Below are 21,746 nucleotides of genomic sequence, written 5' to 3' on the forward strand. Positions count from 1 at the left end.
GTCCTGGCCTTAGCAAATGAAGTGAGGTCGGTACAGATTAAGCAGACCAACTCGAATCTTTGATGGTTGAGTGATTTAAAAAAAAAAAAAGATTGTAGGTCTGCACAATTTAACAAGACTCTTCAGAGTGGTTGAAAATATTTTCCAGAACAGACCAGATAAAGCCAAATTAGAAACTGGTCACTGCTGTAAATCAAGTGGCTGTCTATCAATGACCTAGATTTCCCCCCAGAAGTTTTCCCACAGATAGTGAAAGAAAAAGCACTGTGTGACTGCCGTAGCTTGATTTGTCAAAAGCAAAGAGATTGCAATCGTACACCGCTTGCTGTAGTGAATTAGGACTCATTTATTTCAAACACCCAGTGAGATGTGTAAATCACATCTTTAGGATAAATAGTCAGATTTCAACGCCAATTGCCAGCAGTGCCTAGCAGCCTCTGGTTGCCATGTTCTTGGTGAATAATTCTTGGTTCACTGCTGAGCGCTGCTTTCTGATAGCTAATAACATGAGGACAGTACTTCCCTCCGATTCTACCCTTGCCTTAAGGAGATAGAGTAGGGGAATGGTAGGAAGAGAAGGTACGTTATAGGTCCTGACTTAGATGATTGTTTTCAGTCTCTCTTACATGATTAGCAGCCATTCAGGGTGGCCCAGAGTTATGAGAGCTCTTCAGGGGCATCCCAGACCTTTAAGAGGCCCATGAATCCTAGGGAGAACTAGGAGCCAACTCTTCTCATCATTTCTATATCAAGTCTACATAGCATGGTGACACAGCACACTCTGCACCCCAATATGTAAAAATCAGTATGGTCACCCCCAAGATGATTCATGGGAATCTCCTGAGATCCTTGCTTGTTCCCAACTTACTCTCCTGCCAGCTTATCCTTTCCAGGTTCTACACTCTTGGCCTTGTAGTTGACCTTGAGCTTAGTTTTTCCCTTGGGATTTGTGTGAATGCTGCTAATGGGCTGACTTGACTGATTCTCTTAACTCCCAGCACGCTGTAGTGGGGGGAGGTCGGAGTTCCTTTGTGAGAATATCACAAAGCTTCCAGTTCCACACTAGGACATAGTGGATGAGCACTATGAGTGATGACCCAGAGTGCACACTTGGACCATTACCTAGCAATCTGCATGCTTCTACTGCATTGCTATACTTCATCCTTCATATATCAGGAATATCTAGAAAAATCAAAACAGAGGCCTGAACACACTACATAAGCCTGAATGTGGTTGTGCAATAATCCTAATGTTCTGGATAGTCCATTTGAAGAAGGTTGTTAATGAATAATCAAGGATACCATATATGGCCTTAGGCAGAGATGAGCTTCCTGTCCATGGAAGATGCGTTCATTCTTCTTATTTACTCATATGCAGAATAAGCATTGAAGGTCTATGTGTACTAGGAGCTTAAGGACCTTCCTGTGAGGAAAAAATGGAATAGTAAAGAGGATTTACAAGGCAGTGTGGGTCATTGTATACTCGGAGAGAGAAGCATGTAGTTAGTGCTCTCGGAAGTTTATCTTATTCATGGTCATAAACTGATAAGTGGCAGGTTGATTTTGAACATGTTTATCTGACACCAAAGTTCACCCATCAACCATTAGGCTATAAGCAGGTTTCTGAAACTCGAGGTCTGAGATTAAGAATGGTAAGCAAGGATGGTGGAGAGATAGACTAGGGCCTTGCAGTAGACTCGTGAGATAGATTCGTGCTAAGGAGAGTGTGGATTTTATTCTGTTGGTAATGAGAATGTGGTCTAATCACTCATGCTGTTTTGAAGAGAATTCCACTGTAGTATCAAAAGTAATTTGAATTAGGCAAGAAAGGATCAGATATAGTCATTTTTATACTGACAGAAAAATGGAGTCCTGTTGGCCTGAAGGAGATGCAGGCTGTGGAGATGGGGATGAGCAAGACGTTGACTTGGTAGATCTCAGTATGAATTTAATAAATGGCAAAGGGGTGGAGAAATGAAGTTGATCTACAATAGGTAAAAGAGAGATCGATGTTGGATACAGGAAGAGAAGCATAGTTGGGGGAAAGGTGATGGGTCTAGTTTGAATATGTTGATATCATGATGCCTTTGGAAATGTACATGTGAGGTGCATGGGAGGCAAACAGACATACAGGTAGGAAATTCTCTAGGGTGACCTGTGCTGAACAGTAATTACAGCCATGGATCTGAATGTAGCTGCTCAAGGGGAGAATGCAGAACGTAAAGCCAATCTAGTGACTCATATTTAAGGCATGAGGGCAGCCAGAGAGGGGAATCACAGGCAGAAGAAGGTAATTGGTAAAGATGAAAGAACTTTTCGAGGACAGAGTGATGCAAGGTGCCAAGTGCTCCTGTTGGCAGTTGCACTTCTGGAAAGTGTCCATTGAGCATACCAACTAGAAGGTCATTGGCAACTTGAGGAAGAATGGAAAAGCAAGTGTAGTGAAGTGGTAAGAGGGTAGTTGTGCTGACATGAAGTAAGGTCTTAGTCTTCGTTGGTGTGTGACTGTGAAGGAAAGAAAGGCAAGACTTCATCTAGAGAGGGCGTATGATTTATGTGGATTGTTTTGTTTTTTAAAAGTCCAAATTCTTAAATAAAAGAATCAGGGGGGAATTAAAAAGTGAAATCTATAGGTGAGTGGAAGCATAAATAATGATATAGAGGCCCCGAAAAGTTATGAAGTGATAGAATTCAAAGCAGTGGTAGTTGTCCTTTATATACAAACATTTGAAAATGGGTTGAATTCTTATGTATGCTAAGCATGGGCTTCTATTGAAACTAGAGAATTAAAAGGAGAATGCACACAAAATTTCCTTGGCTGTGTTCAGAGTCTGGCAGAGATTGAACAACACAGATTATAGGAGCATTTTCCTTAGGTAAGGCTCAGTTGTGTGAAATGAGGTTGGTTTAACTCTAATGTAGGATTTTGTCAGATGGGGATAGCCAAATGATGAAGAAGCAAGGTTGTGAGAACATAGGAAGACAGTGTTTGGAACTGATGGTTCACGTGATCATAGATGAAACAAGTTGAAGGGGAAGATAGGACAGTTACAGTGACCTAGGAGAAAAGTAGAGGAGATTGGAAATGATAGGGCTTGATAATATCTAGAAGTAGGTGTGGCAAGGACAAGTCAACGAAGATGAGGAAGGAGGAGATGCTGTGGTTGGGGTTTGGGCCATTATCGGTAGCATCTCACACTTGTGATAAGGCTGGATTTGGGTCCTGGGTATGGTTGAGGGGAGTGGAGAGAAGTCATTAGAAATGAAGTTGTCAGGAACTGTGGAAATAAGAGTTAGATGAATCACACATACCAACACTGAAGTCATCCGGGATAATGGTGGGATTTCATGTGGATACTGGAAGCCAAGGAATGAAGTCATCCATGGATATGCAAGAGTGATCAGAAGATCAGATGGTGACAGAGTTGAGGAGATGGAAAACTAGGGAGCATATGAAGGGCAGAGGAGTCATAGCCAGGAAGTGACATTAGAAAGTAAGAAAATGGTGAAACCCACTTCCTGATCCTGATAGTGTCTGACCTAAGGGATCATATTCTCAACATTGTATCAAGTCTGAAACAGAGGCGCCTACCAATTAGCCTGGGAGTGGTACCAATACTTTCTAAATCAAACCCAGAAAATGATGGGATATAATCTATGCTCAGCTGTATTTCGCCAGGTTTATTCACTCCTATTGAATTTTCCAAATCAGTAAGTTAGTACTTAAGGGAATAAATTTTAGCCACATAAAATGATAGGAATAAAATGCCATGTGCCACAAAACTAAGCTTATAAAGCCTTGTTTCAAATTTAGATGGCAGTGGCTGCTTGAGTTGTGGGGCCATTCCAGTTGGCACTTCTGAGGCTGTTTTGGCTGATACTGGGGCACAGTTGATGGTCTTTTGGGCCTGTGGGAAGCCATCTTGGAGTTAGGAGTACCCCGTGTTTGTGATACTCTGTGTGTTCTCTCTTAACACATGCTTGGCATCTGAGCCTGCCTCTTATGCTGAATTGTTAGATCAGAGAAATATAAATAACATTGAATCACAGAGGTAGCAAATTTAATTTTTTAAGTCAAACTTCTTAAATTAAAAGAGTTGCAGTATCTTCATAGCTCTCTATTCTCAATTTTTTTCAATCTGAAAAACAACAACAAAAAAAAAACACAGTAGGATAAAAGTAGATAATTGAGGCTTGTGAATGTTCCTCTCTGGTGAACTGTAGAGTGTATATGGGTCGAAAAATGGAATTCAGAAAGCGAATAGTTGGTGGCCTCAGATCCCACAGGGATGCTCAAAATTCCTTAACATTGTAATAGTTACTGTTGAAAGTTCCATTCCACTCTGTGACTTGATATGCAGAGAAGAAGGTAGTACAGCTGTAAACCAGCTGTATTTCATTTAGGCTTGGGAACAGGGCCCTTTTGTCTGTTCCAAATACTCTTAGACCCCCTCCCTCAATTTCATGGACTTTGGTGTTGGTGGAAAAGTAGTAGTTAAAATAAAGGTTTAGTCTTGGAACCTGTCACTCACCAGGACTCCTGGAAACCTTTGGGGATTGAATTTAAGCTAGCGAGCCTTTTTGTTATATGCAACAAGGTACAGAAGTTATTAAAGGGATTTCCCACTTTACCCATAGAAATACATTGGGTAAGTAAGCCATGTTGTCCTCCCAGCTGAGAACATATGGATGTGGCGCCCCCTAGTGGAATAAGATCTTTAGCATGCGTTCACCTCGCAAATTTTTGGGGGGAATGAGGTAAGGTATCAACAAACACAGTAATAAATGTGTTTCTTAAATGTGGGTAGCAATAAAACAGCCAAGGTATAAATAAGCCTCTCAAGAATTTTGTTTACTATGTCATCTTTTAATGGTGCAAATAATGACTTTGAACCACAACATCTTCTAGCCACAAGGGCAATAGAAATTCATAATATGAAAACCGAGGTTGTGGTTATTTGGAACAGAGTGGTAGGTGTTGAAGTTGGCATAAGAACATTTGGAGGTTTCTCTGTTAGTGGCTGGCAAGTTCTATTTATTGGCAACTGGGTGATGGTTATCTAGCTGTTTGCCTCACGAGAACTCATTTAGCTAAACATTTTATTGTGATTTCTGTACTTGTGTTTAATAAAAGGATAAAAAAGAGGAAAATCAACCCTACTATGTTTCAAATGTAAAACCTCAAAATAGTAAGGCATGTATGGTTTTGATACTCTTTTTTTTTTTTTTTGGCCAGTCCTGGGCCTTAGACTCAGGGCCTGAGCACTGTCCCTGGCTTCTTCCCGCTCAAGGCTAGCACTCTGCCACTTGAGCCACAGCGCCGCTTCTGGCCGTTTTCTGTATATGTGGTGCTGGGGAAACGAACCTAGGGCCTCATGTATCCGAGGCAGGCACTCTTGCCACTAGGCTATATCCCCAGCCCCTTGATACTCTTTTTATCATACTTTGAAAATAAGCCATCAGTTATCCATGGACCCCTAAAGTTGGTAGGCTAAGGTATGTCATTGAAATTTGAGTGCTGTCTTCTACAAGAGTCAGTCTGTCTCTTTTCCTCTCTTCAGAGTAGTCTAAATTCACCTTATGGCAAAAACAATGAGCAAAGGATGAGGGAAGGGATAACATGGATCAAGATATATTGCATGCATAAATGGGCATGTTAACTTGAAACCCCTTTGTACAGCCATTTTAAAATAATTTTAAAAGAAATTAAAAACAAATAAAAAGTTAATGGACAAAAATTAGGGCTTGAGGGCTGGGAATATGGCCTAGTGGCAAGAGTGCTTGCCTCGTATACATGAAGCCCTGGGTTCGATTCCCCAGCACCACATAAATAGAAAATGGCCAGAAGTGGCACTGTGGCTCAAGTGGCAGAGTGCTAGCCTTGTGGGGAAAAAAAAAGCCAGGGACAGTGCTCAGGCCCTGAGTTCAAGCCCAGGACTGGCAAAAAAAAAAAAAAAAATAGGGCTTGAGCACCGGTCTGGCAAGCACTGGGATTGGAGTTCAAGCTTCAGTACTGCCATGATGTTTAGCTGGGGTGGCGAAAAGGAACTCTTGTCTTTTGACCAATGGTATTTTTAATACCTCAATTGTATTTACATATTATTTACATGATTAAAATCATAAGTTAGTCACGTTTACACCTCTTTACACCAGCTCCAGGCAGTGACTAGAGGGACTTATCATTGGCATTGGGCCTCAGGCATTTGAGTTCTTTCTCATGAGCAAATCCTGTATCCACACTTAAGAAGGCCCAGATCTCCCTCCCACATTGTATTCCTTGTATGCAGGAAGGAGTCAGGAAGGCAGATCTGGCCTTTTCCCGTGTCTGCCAGTGCTTTGTAACCTGGCTTTCATTAGTGAAATGCAGTGTCCTGGGGCAGCTGTCACAACTGCTGGGTGTTTCCATTACTGCAGTCTGCTGGAACTCATTGACTTCAGAGTATGCTGCCTTGGCTGTTTCCCGGCCATCCCCAAACCTCTTAGCTATAATACAGTGTCCCAATGTCAGTCTAACACGTGAGTTCATTTCATTCTCCTCAATTTCAAATCATTTTTAAAGCACCTCCCTCTCCCCATATGGGGCACTATCTGTCACCATCAGTGGAGGCGGCAGCCTTGCAAGGTGCCAGGTGGCACCAGGTTCAACCCACAGTGGGGGCCACCTGGCACCTCAGTCTGAAGAGCAGATGCTTAATAATTGTCCTTGAATGGCCGAGTGAATGAACAGTCCTACATAATCTGGTTAAGTGAATAAACCATGCCCTCTCTCCACAGACATTTTGTAACTGAGCCTCTAGGACTTGCCTGAGACTTCTGTGTACTGTCTCCTGCATTGTTCATGGGAAAGAAAAAGGTATGGCTTTGCCATCACAGGCTTCACGATATGGAAGAAAAGATTCTAGAATAGATGTAGGCTGCTGTAAGACGCCAACAAGTTATCAGTGATGCTTCCTCTGTGTTCTCTGATTAGTAGTGGACTGGGGGCTCCATGAAACAGGGAGCCTTCCTGTGTCCACTTCAGGCCTGCAGCCCCAGTTTATCTTCTTTCAGGACATTACCTCACCAGTCTCAGAGGGATCTTTGTAGAATGATCTCCTGTCAAACCAGTAAATGCTTCAGATTCCACTGATCATAATAGGCACTTCGGGACCAAAGACATTATACTTTTTTTAATTGAAAAAAAAAGAGTTTTTTTTATAAGTAAATGTTTTTCCTTCAAGGTTTGTGAGCCTTTCTTTTGTTCATCCTCTGCTAATCAGCTAATCAGATTTGAAGGGTAAAGGAACACCAGACTCATGGCTGCATGGGACATGAGAAATGTATTAGTGAGGAGTCAGATTCTGAGAAATAGAACCCAGTCTGAGCTAGCTCAAGGTAAAAGGGAGAGGGAGTTACTATTAGGGTACAGGGCTCTCTCACACAATCAGAAGCCAATGTGCATCAGGAAAGCACTGAAGTGTCTCTAGAAAGAAAAAGGTTGTGTTTCTTTTTCTTTTTTTTTTTTTTTTTGCCAGTCCTAGGCCTTCAACTCAGGGCCTGAGCACTGTCCTTGGCTTCTTTTTGCTTAAGGCCAGCACTCTGCCACTTGAGCCACAGCGCCCTTCTGGCCTTTTCTATATCTGTGGTGCTGAGGTATTGAACCCAGGGTTTCATGTATAGGAGGCAAGCACTCTTGCCACTAAGCCATATTCCCAGCCCAGTTTGTGTTTCTTTTTTTTTTTTTTTTTTTGTCTTTTTTTTTTTTTTCTCAAATTTTTATTTTCAAACTGACGTACAGAGAGGTTACAGTATCATACGTTGGGCGTTGGATACATTTCTTGTACTGTTTGTTGCCTTGTCCCTCATGCCCCCCTCCCTCCCCTCCTTCCCTCCCCCCCGCCCAGTTGTTCAGTTCACTTACACCAAACAGTTTTGCAAGTATTGCTTTTGTAGTTATTTCTCTTTTTTTACCCCGTGTCTCTCGAATTTGGTATTCCCTTTGAATTTCCTACTTCCAATACCAGTAAACACGGTTTCCAATATACTCAGATAAGATTACAGAGATAGTGTAGGTACAAACATAGGAAGGTGATACAAAACATCATCAATAATAGAAACTACACATTCACATAGGACGTTGAAAGTAGTTATAACTGTGATATATCACTTGTTTCCATATCATGGAGTTCATTTCACTTAGCATCATCTTATGTGTTCCTAAGGGTATAGCTATTGGGCCTTGTGATGCTCTGCTATGGCTTGCCTAAACCTGTACTAATTATTCCCAATAAGGGAGGCCATAGAGTCCATGTTTCTTTGGGTCTGGCTCACTTCACTTAGTATAACTTTTTCCAAGTCCTTCCATTTCCTTACAAATGGAACAATGTCATTCTTTCTGATAGAGGCATAAAATTCCATTGTGTAAATGTACCACATTTTCCTGATCCATTCATCTATGGAGGGGCATCTGGGTTGGTTCCAGCTTCTCGCTATGACAAATTGTGCTGCGATGAACATTGTTGTGCTGGTGGCAATACTGTGATTTTGTTTGTGGTCTTTTGGATAGATACCCAACAGTGGGGCTGCTGGGTCATAGGGGAGTTCTATATTGAGCCTTCTGAGGAATCTCCATACTGCTTGCCAGAGTGGCTGAACCAGTTTACATTCCCACCAACAATGAAGTAGGGTTCCCTTTTGGCCACATCCCCTCCAACAATTGTTATTATTAGTTTTCTTGATATATGACATTCTTGCTGGGGTGAGATGGAATCTCAATGTTGTTTTGATTTGCATTTCCTTTATGGCCAGTGATGTAGAGCATTTTTTCATATGTCTATTGGCCATTCTCATTTCCTCATCAGAGAAGTTTCTTTGTAAGTCTTTAGCCCACTTGATGAGGGGGCTGTTGGTTCTTTGCAGTTTTGTTTTGGAAGAAGGTAATTTTTTTAGTTCTGCATATATTTTAGAGATGAGGCCTTTGTCTGTTGAATGTCCGGTAAAGATTTTCTCCCAGTCTGTGGGCTTTCTGTTTATCTTGAGAGCTATGTCCTTTGCCGTGCAGAAGCTCTGGAGTTTGATGCAATCCCATTTGTCCAACCTTTCTTTGATTTGTAGCCTTTCAGGGTCTTTGTTAAGGAAGTTCTGTCCTGTGCCAAGGAGCCCAAGTGTTTCTCCTACTCCTTCCTTTAGTGTCTTCAGGGTGCCTGTTTTGATTTCAAGGTCTTTAATCCATTTGGAATTGATTTTGGTGCAGGGTGATATATAAGGATCTAGTTTTAGTTTGTTGCATGTGTTGAGCCAGTTTTGCCAGCACCACTTGTTAAAGAGGCTATCTTTCTTCCATACTATTGTTTTAGCTCCTTTATCAAAGATTAAGTAGGCATAGTTCTGTGGGTTTAATTCTGGGTCTTCAATTCTGTTCCATTGGTCTTCAGGCCTGTTCCGGTGCCAATACCAAGCTGTTTTTATTACTATAGCTTTATAATACAGCTTGAAGTTGGGTATTGTAATTCCTCCAGCACTGTTCTTTCTGCTTAGGAGTGTTTTTGCTATTCTAGGTCTTTTATTGTTCCATATGAATTTCTGGATTGCTTCCTCTATTTCATTAAAGAATGTGCTTATTTCCCATCTTCTTTCCTCCCCTCCTTTTCCTTCTGATGGGAATATTTGTGAGAAGAAAAATTGCTTGACAGTAGAAATAGGGCCGGAAGGGAGAGTAAGTCTGGCAATCCTGCCTGATATTTCTGTTGGGGATTGGAGAACTCATGGTTTTTCACATCATTTATATATTGGCATAATTGATTCAGAACAGTATGATTGCATTCTAGCGCAGCAATTCTTGATTGATTATAAACTGAGATTAAAAAAAATACAAGTCCTTGCTTTGATGAACAACCAACAACCCATGAAATACTAGCTTTTACTTATTACAGGTTGCTAGAGTAACCTGCTAAGTGAGATATGAAGAGTCTTCTGAACTCAAATTGGCATATTACTCTAATTAGACTCTAATTAGTCCAAGAACTGTTCTACTGAAAAGGCTAGCTGTTATTCTTCAATAAAGCTTCTGTAAGTGGCTTGCATGTACATAGAATGTCCAAAGACAAAGGAGTAGGTGGGACATAGAATACCCCAAATGGGTAATGAGCAAAGAAGTATGAGAGCCACTGGACAAGAATTCTCACCCCTGGGCTGGGGATATGGCCTAGTGGCAAGAGCGCTTGCCTCGTATACTTGAAGCCCTGGGTTCGATTCCCCAGCATCACATATACAGAAAATGGCCAGAAGTGGCGCTGTGACTCAAGCGGCAGAGCGCTAGCCTTGAGCAAAAAGAAGCCAGGGACAGTGGTCAAGCCCTGAGTCCAAGGCCCAGAACTGGCAAAAAAAATAAAAATAAAAATAAAAAAAGAATTCTCACCCCTGGCTGGACATCAGAAGTGTCTTATCAGTGGTTCACATCTGTAACACTAGCAGTTTTGGAGGTAGGGATCAGGATGATTGTGGTTTGTGGACAGCCTGGGGGACGGCGGGGGGGGGGGAGTTCAAGGAACCTCTTTTCAACAACAACAAAAAAGTTGGGTGTGGTGACATGCACCTGTCCTCTTAGCATAATGTAGGAGAAGAATGGTTCAGGTTGGCCTGAGCAAGAAAATTAAGACCCGAAAAATAACTAGAATAAAAAGGGCTGGGAGCATAGCTCAAATTGTAAAACGTCTGACTAGCAAGCATGAGACCTTGAGTTCACACCCCAGTACTCTACTTGAGTGTTGGTAATCCCAGCATATGGGAAACTGAGGCAGAAGGATCACAAGTTCAAATCCAACGAGGGCTACATAACCAATTCCAGGATAGTTCACGTAGAAAGACCTTGTCTCAAAAAATGAAAATAAACAAAGAAAAAGAAACAGTGCACAACAAGAAAAGGATTTTAAGTTGCTAGACTTCATGATGATCTGTTAAACAAAAACCCATTCTCTCCCAGCAGACTTGGCTTCATTTCATTGGCTAGAACTCATTCGAATGCTGCACAGGGAAATGGGACTGTGGAGATTCACCACCTACGGCTGGAGCACTGTATTGTCAGCCCAATGGCATTTTAAAGCTTCAGTTTAAGTAGAAAAATAGAGAAGCAGTTCTGCCCTTGAGATTAGATGATAAATTAGACCAACATTGTAAGAAACATCTGAATACTTCATCCATGTTGAACATGGTGAGAAACATCTGAATATTTCATCCATGTTGAACAAGAGTAGAACCACCTATACCTGGTACTTGTCTACCTGCAGGTTATTTCCTTCCACCCTCACTTCAGGCTTCTGCGGTCTAATGTTACCTGGATTCTAAAGTTTAGAAACAAACTGGAGTCAGAGAATTCAGGGGATTTGAAGTAGATCACCAAGCATTGCTGTTTCTCTTCTTAGCATCTGTATTTGTCTGTTTCTTTATTTTACTTTATCATGACAACTTATTCCTTTATTTGTTTTTTTTTTAAACTTTCATTGTAAAGGTGATGTACAGAGGGATTACAGTTACGTGTCAGGTACATTTCTTTTGGGACAGTGTCATTCCCTCTCTCATTTTCTCCCAGTTTTCCCCCTCCTAACTCCCCTCTTCCCCAAGTTGTATAGTTTATTTTTCATTTCCAACACAGTATCTAGTGAGTACCACTGCTGAATTGATTCATCCTTTGTCCCACCATTTCTGTGCTTCCCCTTCCCCTCCCCAAATCAGATACACTTACTTACAAGACAAAGGGTACTGAAATAAAAAACAGTGACAAAAAAAAGAAAATCAATTGGTACAATAAAAAAATCCTTTTGTTTCCATTTCTTGGAATTCATTTTGATAAGCATCGTTTTATATGATCATATTTACTATGCTATCTCTTAAGTAATAAGGATATTTCATCCTTCACACTCTAATCTCCTAAGTGTAACTTGATGGAAGTAGAGTCTATTTCTAGAAATTCTTTGAAATCATGGCCAAATATGGAGTGGGCATATGTTTTTTCTCAGGACTAGTCTATGCAGGACGCTGTCTGAACCCGTGCTGTATTTTTCTAGTTCTGTTCTGCACATTGGGAGTCAGCCAGTGATTTATTGACAACACAAATAAGTGGTCCATTCATGTGAGTTCATGATGATTTGTAAGTGGTAGCATGCTCCTCTGTCCAGCTTCTACTTCCTTCTGGCGGGCTGTAATATACAGAAATGATAGGTGTATGACACACTGTTTATTGGGATCTAGCTGTGTCAGAGATAGTGAGTCTTCCTATTTCACAAAAGGAGATACATTTCATAAAAAGATAAGTTCATACAGACTCATGCATTTTGGCTTTACATAAGAGATGATGAGTGTTGTGACATTGCGATGAGAGAATGAGTTCATGTCTTCTGATCCTCTGGAAAGGCAAGAATAATAGCATCTGAATCTAATAATAGCAGGGAATAAAGTTACTTTTTAGAAACAGACCTAAAAAATAAGCCCAAATTATTATAATTAGAAAATGGATCTTGAAACAGCCTTGCCAAGAGGCAATAATGTGATGATGAGGTGTTAGGAATTTTCTGTGAATGGGCCTTTTTTTTCATAAATTATCAGGTGAGGTAGGAGAAATTTGACTCATTTAACAATGCTTTCTTGGTTTCATATGCATTTGCTTTGTGTTTAGCTCTTGTTCACAGCTACTAACTGGCATATAGAGGAAACGCCATTTATGTAAGGATTTTTTAATATAGTGGAAATTCTCTACAGTTGGCTAAAGGAGGCTCTCTTTCCCGAGAGAGTCTCTTACTTCTCTGTTGGTCTGGAGAGCACATGCGGTGTTGTTTCATCTCTTATAACAGTTCCCATGCCACAGAGCCCACCCTTTGCCTTCTATCCAAGTGTGTCCTGATTTACCCCTAGCATTCAGTACTGCTCTTATTTCCTCCCCTGCCTTCCTATCCTAGATTGTGAGGGCCTCAGAGAGAACCACTTCTTCTTTTGTATCTCCAGAAGTATGGAACAAAGGCCACATAAATAAGTGCTGCTTGTGGCAAATGTAATGGGGGAATCTTGGGACTGTCTGGCTCCCCATGAATAGAGGACAGAGGATAGCAACAGAAGTTTCTAAGTTCTTCATACGCCACAAAGTTCTGAGATGAGAAAGTATAAAAGATTTCTTAAACACAAAAAAAATCTTCCATGCTGCAATAGTTCATCTTTTCTGTCTTCTCTGTGTGTGTGTCTGCCTGTCTGTCTATCCAATGTGTGTGTGTGTGTGTGTGTGTGTGTGTGTGTGTGTGTGTGTGTGTGTTTCTCTCTTAGTCAGGTCTACACATCCTCTCGTGGCCACAGCATCTTTTGAGGTCATCCCATGCAATTTTCAGTATCTCCAGTAAGCTCTCAGGACTGAGATAAACTAGTCAGACTTGGCCATCCCATTCACTTACCAAAAACTCAGTCATGCATTTTTTGTGTGAAAACAATGAGTACAAAATAAGCTTTAACTCAGAATTTGATCAGTTAGATATTTAGCAGAAGTGAATTCCGTGAGAGAAATCAACAAAAAACAAAGACAAGAATGCTTAACCAATGTGGCTGGTTCTTCGTGAGTATGCTGCAAGTGAATGTGAAATGGGAGGCTTATGAATTTGCAGAAAATGTTTTCCGTCTCTTTTGATGGTTTTAGTGTTTGAAGATGCAGGTATGTGTTTCATGCTTCATGGCTCCTAAACACAATCTAGCTTTTTTTTTTTAATCTAATTTTCCAATCAAGAAATGATGCCCTGGTCTGTATAGAAAAAGGGGACTGTGCAGATTTCTTGTGAAACTGTGTTGTTTGCTGTGTGAACATTTCAAAGTTTTCTCTAGGGTGATGTTTATTATAGCTGAGTTTTACATTATACAATGAATGGAAACTGAACGTTTAGACACAGAATTCATTGTCCAGAAAGACCCTAGAGTTGACAGGCTTTGGACACAGTTGTTGATACGAATAGGGAATCATAGGACGGCAGGGAGGTTGGGCCAGTTCACCAAACTAGAAAGTGGTACTGATGTTTGATCAACAAAACCTACATTTAGACCTATAACTCTGATCTTAGTCCAACTGCCAAGCTAGTCTGAGAGAAGCCTTTTCCTGCCTCCCTTGCTGGCCTCAGCTCTAGGGAACAAAGGGCTGTTGAGAAAAAGGAAAGGGTAACATTAGCTCAAGTAGGAGCTCCATTCACTGAGGAAAATGGAGTATTTATTTAATTAACTAAAAAGACTGACTGAGCCCATGGTTCTAAACGTTTTTAGAAGAAAGATCTCAAAGGAGAAAAGGGAGAGGGAGGGAAGGCCTGGTTTTTAGAATCTGTTACATTGGGTGCTACATCTAAGTCTCAGGATAATCCTACATGGCAGAAACAACCCTCCCTTTAATAGTGACATGTTTGAATCTCAGGTACTGCCAGGGCACCTCAAAACTAGTGGCAGATGCAGTTACAGTAGCAATTAACTCTTAGTTTACAACTAACATGTCTAGCATTCCTTAATGATCATTGGAGAATATCTAACTTTACAGAGCTTTAAATAGCCAGTGTTTCTATGATGAACCAACTCTTTAAGTCAATGTAACTCTTTCTAACTGCTGAATTAGTCCTTTTATTTTGGTGCGTGTTTTTCTTCTGATTAAAAAAAAAATGACCTGACAGTTTCTTGGTTTGGGTAACTTGAGCTGTCAGTTAAATTTTAAAAGCCAATTATTTTTGAAGCAATCTAGCCTTATGTATTCTAAAATCTAAGCCAGAAGCCAAAGTATAAATACTTCCTGGGGAGGGGGAAGGAAAGGAGAGTTACAGATTCATCCATCTCATCCCAATTCCAGTGACCTGCTTTCTCTAGAGACAAGGGAAACCTCACTAATTGGCAAGTGTGTGCAAGTGTAAAGGACTCTGGTCCTCCAGAGGGGTCAAATGAGGGTCCTTGTGCCTGGGGCAGTTTTCACTACACAGGCTTAGCAACTCTTAATAAGAGTTCAAATCCTCACCCAGTCACTTACTAATGTGATCATGATCGTTTCTAATACCCGTTTCTCCCTCTGTAGAATGGAAATAATGATCACTGTACCCAGCTAACAAGGAAGGAGTCGCCCACATCCATACACGTGCGCTGCTGGCCTCGCAGATCACTCCATTGAGTTAGCTGTTGGGTCCTTGGAACCGTTTCACTTTGGTCTTGAGAGATGCATTAATATCACTTTTCAAAAATGCTTTATTTTGTATATCCCTAGACTTAAGAAGGACAGATTTCCTGTCTTTTCAGGGGGGTATTTATTTACTGATTTATTTATATTTGTGGTTCTAGGGATCAAACCCAGAGCCCTGGGCATGTGAGGCTTGCAGTCTCACATTGAGCCAAACCCCCAGTTAGTTTCTTACTAAACAGCCTGAGGCTGATGGCCATTTTCAAAAGAAACACTCTGAACATTAAGGAAAAAACACCTAGTAATTGCATTTCTAATTTAATTTCCATGCCTTAAAAACCCCAAAACCAGGCACCTTAAAAGATATTCGCAAAAATACAGGTTTCTGATCCAGAAAATTCATCAGACATAGCCAGCCCCATTTCCTTCTTCCTAATCAAACCACCCCAGTATGCACTAGCAAATCCAAACTCTAGCCCTTTGGCTTCCTTTCATCTCTGTGCAGGACAGGTGCTTTGTCGTTTGCTCAGCCTGGAGCCTATCCCACTAAATCACCTTTTTTGAAAAAAAAAATTAATTAATTGTACAAGAAGTTACAATTCCATAGTCAGGTAATGAGTGCAATGCATTTTGATCAATGTCACCCCTTCTGTCAGTCTCCCCCATTACTTCCCCTCCCATCTCTACCCTCAAGTTCTGTTTTTATATAAACTACGTTCAGTATAATGAGTACATTTGCTAACCCTTCCTCCTTTCGTGTGTGTCTGAATCACCTTTTAAAATCAGGTTCCCTGCTAGGTACTGACCACCTGCCACATTCAGCACCACAGTGACCCAGAGTTCACAAAGACAGTCTAGACATGGTGTGAATGTGAGCACAGAGTCCACAGTGCAGCCGAGGAGTCCCTCCAGTAATGGATCTCAAAGCATAAGGAAGGAGTTGCCAAGGACTGTGATCACAACTGACCATTCTTCCTCCTAAGGTCTACCCAGCAGGCCCACCTAGACCTGTGGGACTTCTCCTTGGAGCATCCAGAATCCTGAGCATGATTCATTTGGAAACTTTTTGTTCTCACTTACTTGTGGAAAGTAAAACTATAAAAAAATCAGTTTTATAGAAGACTGTGGGTTGGTGGTTCCTAAGCCTGTAGAAGAGAGGAGAAAGGAACATGCAGATCTTTGTTAAGGGACATCATAAGGTAGAAGAGAAATTCATTCTGGTTTTCTGTACATAGAAAGGTAACTCTAGCCTACAGGAATCTATAATGTATTTCAAAATGACTAGGAGGGTACATAAGTTCCTAGGACAAACATGATTGTTTGAAGGGATGGAAATATATATTACCTTGATTTGGTTATTATACAGTGTATACCTAGATAGAATTCTCATATACTCTAAAGGCTGGGGGTGTAGCTCAGTGGTAGAGTAAATGCCTAACATGCATGAGGCTTTGGGTTCCATCTCCAGCATCCCTGCCCAAAAGAAGAAGTTTCATACTTTACCTATAAGTAGAAACCAGTATTCCATGTTAGTAAAATATATGCTGTTTTCACTTTGGAGATATTTTCATGTATAATAGTTCATTGATGTCAATACCAATGAAAGTAGTTAGACTAGAGGACTCTTGCTGTAACATAAGAAAGAAGTAGAAACTAGACCAGCAAGATGCCAGAGGCTATGCCTATAATCCTAGCTACTGCAGATGCTGAGATTGGGAGGATCCTGGTTCAAGGCTGGTTAGTACTGAAGAAATCTATGAGACTACAAACTCAATCAATAAAAATCTGGGAATGCCTAACACATACCTGCTATCCTAGCTAGCTATATGAGAAGTATTATAAATAGGATGATTGTGGTCCAGTCCACTTTGAGCAGGAAGACCAAAGTCAGGCACTGGTGGCTCGTGCCTAATCCTAGCTACTCAAGAAGCTGAAATCTGAGGATCACAGTTGGAAGTCAGCCCAGGAAGCAAAGTCAATGAAACTCGTATGTCTAATTAAACACCAGAAAACCAGAAGTGTAGCTGTGTCTCAAAGTTGTAGAGCACTAGCCTTGAGCAGAAAAGCCCAGGGACAATGCCCAGGCCTTGAGTTCAAGTTTCACTACCAATTGAAACAAACAAGCAAAAGTAAAACCTTAGCCTGAGCGCCAGTGACCCACCTCTGTAATCCAAGCTACTCAGGAAGCTGAGAACTGAGAATATTTTTTTTCCAGAAAAATTTAACAGGTTTATTTATAATTGTTATAAAGTTGAACTGCTGAAACTTGTTCACTGAAACATTTTGACTTGCATTAATGCTTTATATCCCCGCAGTTATATTAAAAATTCACACACAAATGAAAATGGAAAAAACTGCCAATAACCTGATTTCTGTCCCCTATTTTTCCACTGGCAATCATATACTTAGGTACCTTTTGACCCCATGGGGGGAAAAAAAAATCTAACATTCAGAACTACTGATAACAAGAAAAGGGGGAGGAGGGAAACTTTGAGAATGAAATGCTTCCCATTTTAAATGGATTCTTAAGCACGTTCTCCACGTATGCGGCGTGCTAGCTGGATATCTTTTGGCATAATTGTTACACGTTTGGCATGGATAGCACACAGATTGGTATCTTCAAAAAGGCCAACCAGGTAGGCCTTACTTGCCTCCTGCAAAGCACCAATAGCTGCGCTCTGGAAGCGCAGACCTGTTTTGAAGTCCTGAGCAATTTCTCTCACCTCAGGCTGGAAAGAGAGCTTGTGAATCAGAAGTTCAGTGGACTTCTGGTAGTGTCTAATTTCACGAAGCGCCACAGTACCAGGCCTGTAACGATGGGGTTTCTTCACCCCTCCAGTGGAGGGCGTACACTTGCGAGCGGCTTTTGTTGCCAGTTGTTTCCTGGGTGCTTTACCACCGGTGGACTTGCGGGCAATCTGCTTGGTACGAGCCATGGTATAAGAGAGGCCTTACTCACCCCCCTTCTCCTTCGGCTGGAGCTCGGCGAACGAGAGGCGGCGCTGGCGTCGGAGAGCGGCGATGGCGCGGCGGTGGCGGCTGATGCGAACACCCTGAGAATAACTTTTAAAATCCAGTAGGAAAGTTTGTAAGACTCATATCTCCAATTAACAAGCAAAAATCTGGAGGTAAAACTATGGCTCAAGTGGTACAGTGCCAGCAATCCTTGAGCAAAGAAGTTAAGGAACAGCACCCATGCCTTGAGTTCAAGCCCCAGTACCAGCACACACACAAAAAGTGAGACCCTATTTCAAAAATAATGAAAACAAAAAGGTCTAGGAAGGTAGGTCCAATGGCAAAGCACTTGCATGGCAAACACAAGGCCCTGAATTCAAACTCTAGCCCCACCAACAGTTGACCTAAGCAGCTCAAAATTATCAAGAAGACTGTTTAAAGACGTGTAGACACTGATGGCTTACTCCTGTAGTCCTAGATACTCAGTAGGATGAGATCTGAGGGTTGTGGTTCAAAGCTAGCCCAGTCAAGAAAGTATGTGAGACACTGCTCTCCAATTAACTACCAAAAAACCCAAAAGTAGAGCTACTGCTCAAGTGGTAGAGTGGTAGCCTTGAGAAAGGAAACAAAACAAAACAAAACAAAACCTCAGGGACAGTACCTGGGCACCCTGAATTCAGGCCCCAGGGCAGGCACCAAAATAATAATAATAATAATAAATAAATAAACAAATAAATAAAATTTAAAGACATCTACTCTCAGTATATGTAATGTATGTGGTCAAAATATTTCATGGATTCAAGCACTGGTGGCTCACACTTGTAATCCTAGCTACTCTGGAGGCTGAGATCTGGAGATTGTGGTCCAAAGCTAGTCCAGGCAGGAAAGTTCATGAGACTCTTATCTCCAAGGATGGAAATGGAGCTGTGGCTCAAGTGGTAAAGCACTTGAGCAAAAAGAGCTCAAGGACACCACCTTGGCCGAGTTCAAGCCCCACAACTGACAAAATACATACATACATACATACATACATACATACATACATACATACATACATATGTATGCATACATACACGTGTAAGTATATAAATATATATTCATTGATTTCATGGATAGAACTGTGTGGAAGAAATTGTGTAGAGTCCAGCCTGTGGTTGCTCAATAAGTGTTGTGTGCACTCTGTATATATGTGAACCTCCTCACTGACGGTGGCAGACAGGCCAGTTGGTTGGGTTTCTGGTACAAGGTGCATCTCAAGCTAACTGGCAGCACTACCCAGAGCTTGGCCCCATCCCAGCTGTTCATACTGAGCTCCAGACATTTGTAGGGGTGAGCACATGCCAACTGGCCAACTATCAGTAACCCTCTTCAGCCACAACTACGGGGCTGTCACAGCCTGGGCAGCTAAGTGCCAGACACAGACAAGAAGGAGAAAGGCTGCTGGCCTGAGTCTTTGGTTGGCTGTACACAAAAACTGGTCTTTCAGATTTGGAGGGTAACTCCTTAAAATGGTTGTTGGCCTTTAATTGATTGATGACTCAAAACAGGAGATGTGCCTGTTCATCTTGTTAATAAGAGCTAATTGCAGTAGCTAGTGTTTATTTAGCAGGTAGTCTGCCCAGCCTTCTGCTAAGCACTTTCCAGAACCATTCCATTTAATTTGTACAGCAAGCACATGAACGAAGTCTACTACTAGCTCCATTGTATGGATAAGCAAACTGACACATAGGTTAAGAAATTTTATGAAAGGAAAGATAGAAGCAAGAAATCTCATTATCTCATTGGTATGAGGGACACTTTCTTTTTCCCAGAACCCATTGCTTTAAGTAACTAAGGGAAGTACTATCCTTACCTCCCCCCAAATAGATAATGCCTAAATGCACTGTGGTGCCCTGGATTGGATTCTGGAATACAAAAAAGGACATATGTGGGGGGGGGGGGTGGGATTTGTAGAATATGTAATCTATAATTTAGTTACAGTATTGTTTGAATGCTACCTTCTTGGTTTTGGCAAATGCACCCTGTAATATTAGCATTGCAGGAAGCTGGAAAGGGCCACATGAGGACTTTCTGCACAGACTTTGACACTCTTTTTTTTTTTTTTTTTTTGGTGACAGGATCTCATGTTGTATCCTACTCAGGTTGTTCTGAAGCTCACCATCCTCCTGCCTCAACCTCCCACCTGATGGGAATACATAGAGGTTCACTTGTCACATTGGTGAAAAATCTGATTATTTCAAAACAAAACATGTATTTGCAAAAATGATAATGCAAGCTTATGTTCATGTGCACACGTGTGTTTGCACATATACCTGCATACATTTGTACATGTGCCTCTTCTGCAAACCGTCTGCTGTTACCTGCGTACTTTGAGACTCTAGCACTGATGCCCCCAACACCTACCAGGGACTTACAGATGAGGAGGGGAGCCCGCACAATTCACATTCCCATCAGGCCTCACCTGTGCTGTGGAAAATCACAGATGGGAATCTTTGTCTTCCAAGATCAAATGATAGGAAGCCATGTGTGTGCGCGTGCACTTTGAAGTGGTGGAAAGAAGGTATCATCTACCAGAATGAAGTATCTATGTGTATGGGAAGTACTCCTTCCCTGTCCAGCCATTTGCAGGGATCTCTTGTTAGCAAGTAGATCCTAATGGACATAAAGAGGGGCCTGGATTCAGGAAATTTTACTCTAAAGACAGAAGATGGATAAAAAGCAGGAAATGTGTATGCTAGATAACTTCAGATGGTGTTAAGTATCTGAGAAGAAAGTAACCATGACTGTGGTAGGATTTCTGCCTTCTCTTCATCCTCCCCGAAAAGTTACAAAGAGACCCCTTCAGGTCACTAATGAAAAAGGAAAACCTAGTTTCTGCTGGCCAATGACTTTTGCTTTGTTTCTCTCTGCGTGTGTATTGTGTGAGTACGGATAGAATATTGTTTCAGGGAGCTAATGGTCGTCTCCTGGGCGTAATGTTAGCTTAAGATACTTCACAATGTGAGAGAAAGCAGTCATTTTCCTAAAGTGTTCTGAGCTGGCTGCAAGAGTGCTTGGCTTGCTAAAAATTGTGCTATTAACTAGATGTGGGGATTTTCAGAATTTATTGGCTCAACAGGACTAATCTTGTAGAGCATCTCACTGTATTTGCCGCCCCCGCCCCCACCCCCACCCAGTGGGCGGAGGTCATGTGTATTCTGGCTGTCCCCTAGCAGGAGAAGCTAGGACTTGCTGTGCATTATGAGGAAAAAGAGAAAACCCACTTAGCTGTGTGCTTTCCAAGAAACTGAAGAAATAGTGTGTGCTGAGCTCTCAGTGGGGACCTGATCCATAGCCTCAGAGAGAGAAAACTCCAGCTGGGTTCAGCATCCTTGCTGGAAACTGAACCTACTGATGTGTGTTTGTGTTCAGTGACTCACTTGTTTATTTATTGAATGGCTACCCTGCACCAGACATATTAATGGGCATAACTGAAGGGCCTAGATTCAGGAAGTTCCATCCTAAAGAGAGGATATGGATAAAAAGTACTGGACGTATAAGCTAATTTCAGATGGTGATATGTACCTGAGAAGAAAATTAACATGGATGTAATAGGGCAGCAGCCTCCGTGTGGGGGCAGGATGACAGCTTTGGATTGGGTGGGT

At 41.5% G+C, this 21,746-nt stretch overlaps 2 protein-coding genes across 3 annotated transcripts in view; one reads left to right on the plus strand and one right to left on the minus strand.

Moving 5' to 3' along the window:
• The window catches only part of Palm2akap2 (PALM2 and AKAP2 fusion), a 287,889-nt gene that overhangs the window by 31,301 nt on the left and 234,842 nt on the right, over positions 1 to 21,746 (plus strand).
• On the minus strand, positions 17,364 to 21,363 carry LOC125346345 (histone H3.3A-like). Of its 2 annotated transcripts, XM_048338831.1 has the most exons (2): positions 21,348 to 21,363; positions 17,364 to 18,085 (listed from the first exon to the last, which is right to left on the minus strand). In XM_048338831.1, the coding sequence occupies exon 2, from the start codon at positions 18,081 to 18,083 to the stop codon at positions 17,673 to 17,675; it is 411 nt and encodes a 136-aa protein (XP_048194788.1). In that variant the 5' UTR covers positions 18,084 to 18,085; positions 21,348 to 21,363; the 3' UTR covers positions 17,364 to 17,672. The 2 variants fall into 2 exon arrangements, with proteins under 2 accessions (XP_048194788.1, XP_048194780.1); XM_048338823.1 differs by lacking the exon at positions 21,348 to 21,363 and having other exon boundaries at positions 17,364 to 18,186.

This window comes from Perognathus longimembris, chromosome 1, assembly GCF_023159225.1.
Source record: "Perognathus longimembris pacificus isolate PPM17 chromosome 1, ASM2315922v1, whole genome shotgun sequence".
In the NCBI taxonomy this organism is placed as follows: domain Eukaryota; kingdom Metazoa; phylum Chordata; class Mammalia; order Rodentia; family Heteromyidae; genus Perognathus; species Perognathus longimembris.

Bases quoted from the DNA above. Each gene is read 5' to 3' on its own strand.
- LOC125346345 (XM_048338831.1), bottom strand. From the start codon at position 18,083: ATGGCTCGTACCAAGCAGATTGCCCGCAAGTCCACCGGTGGTAAAGCA.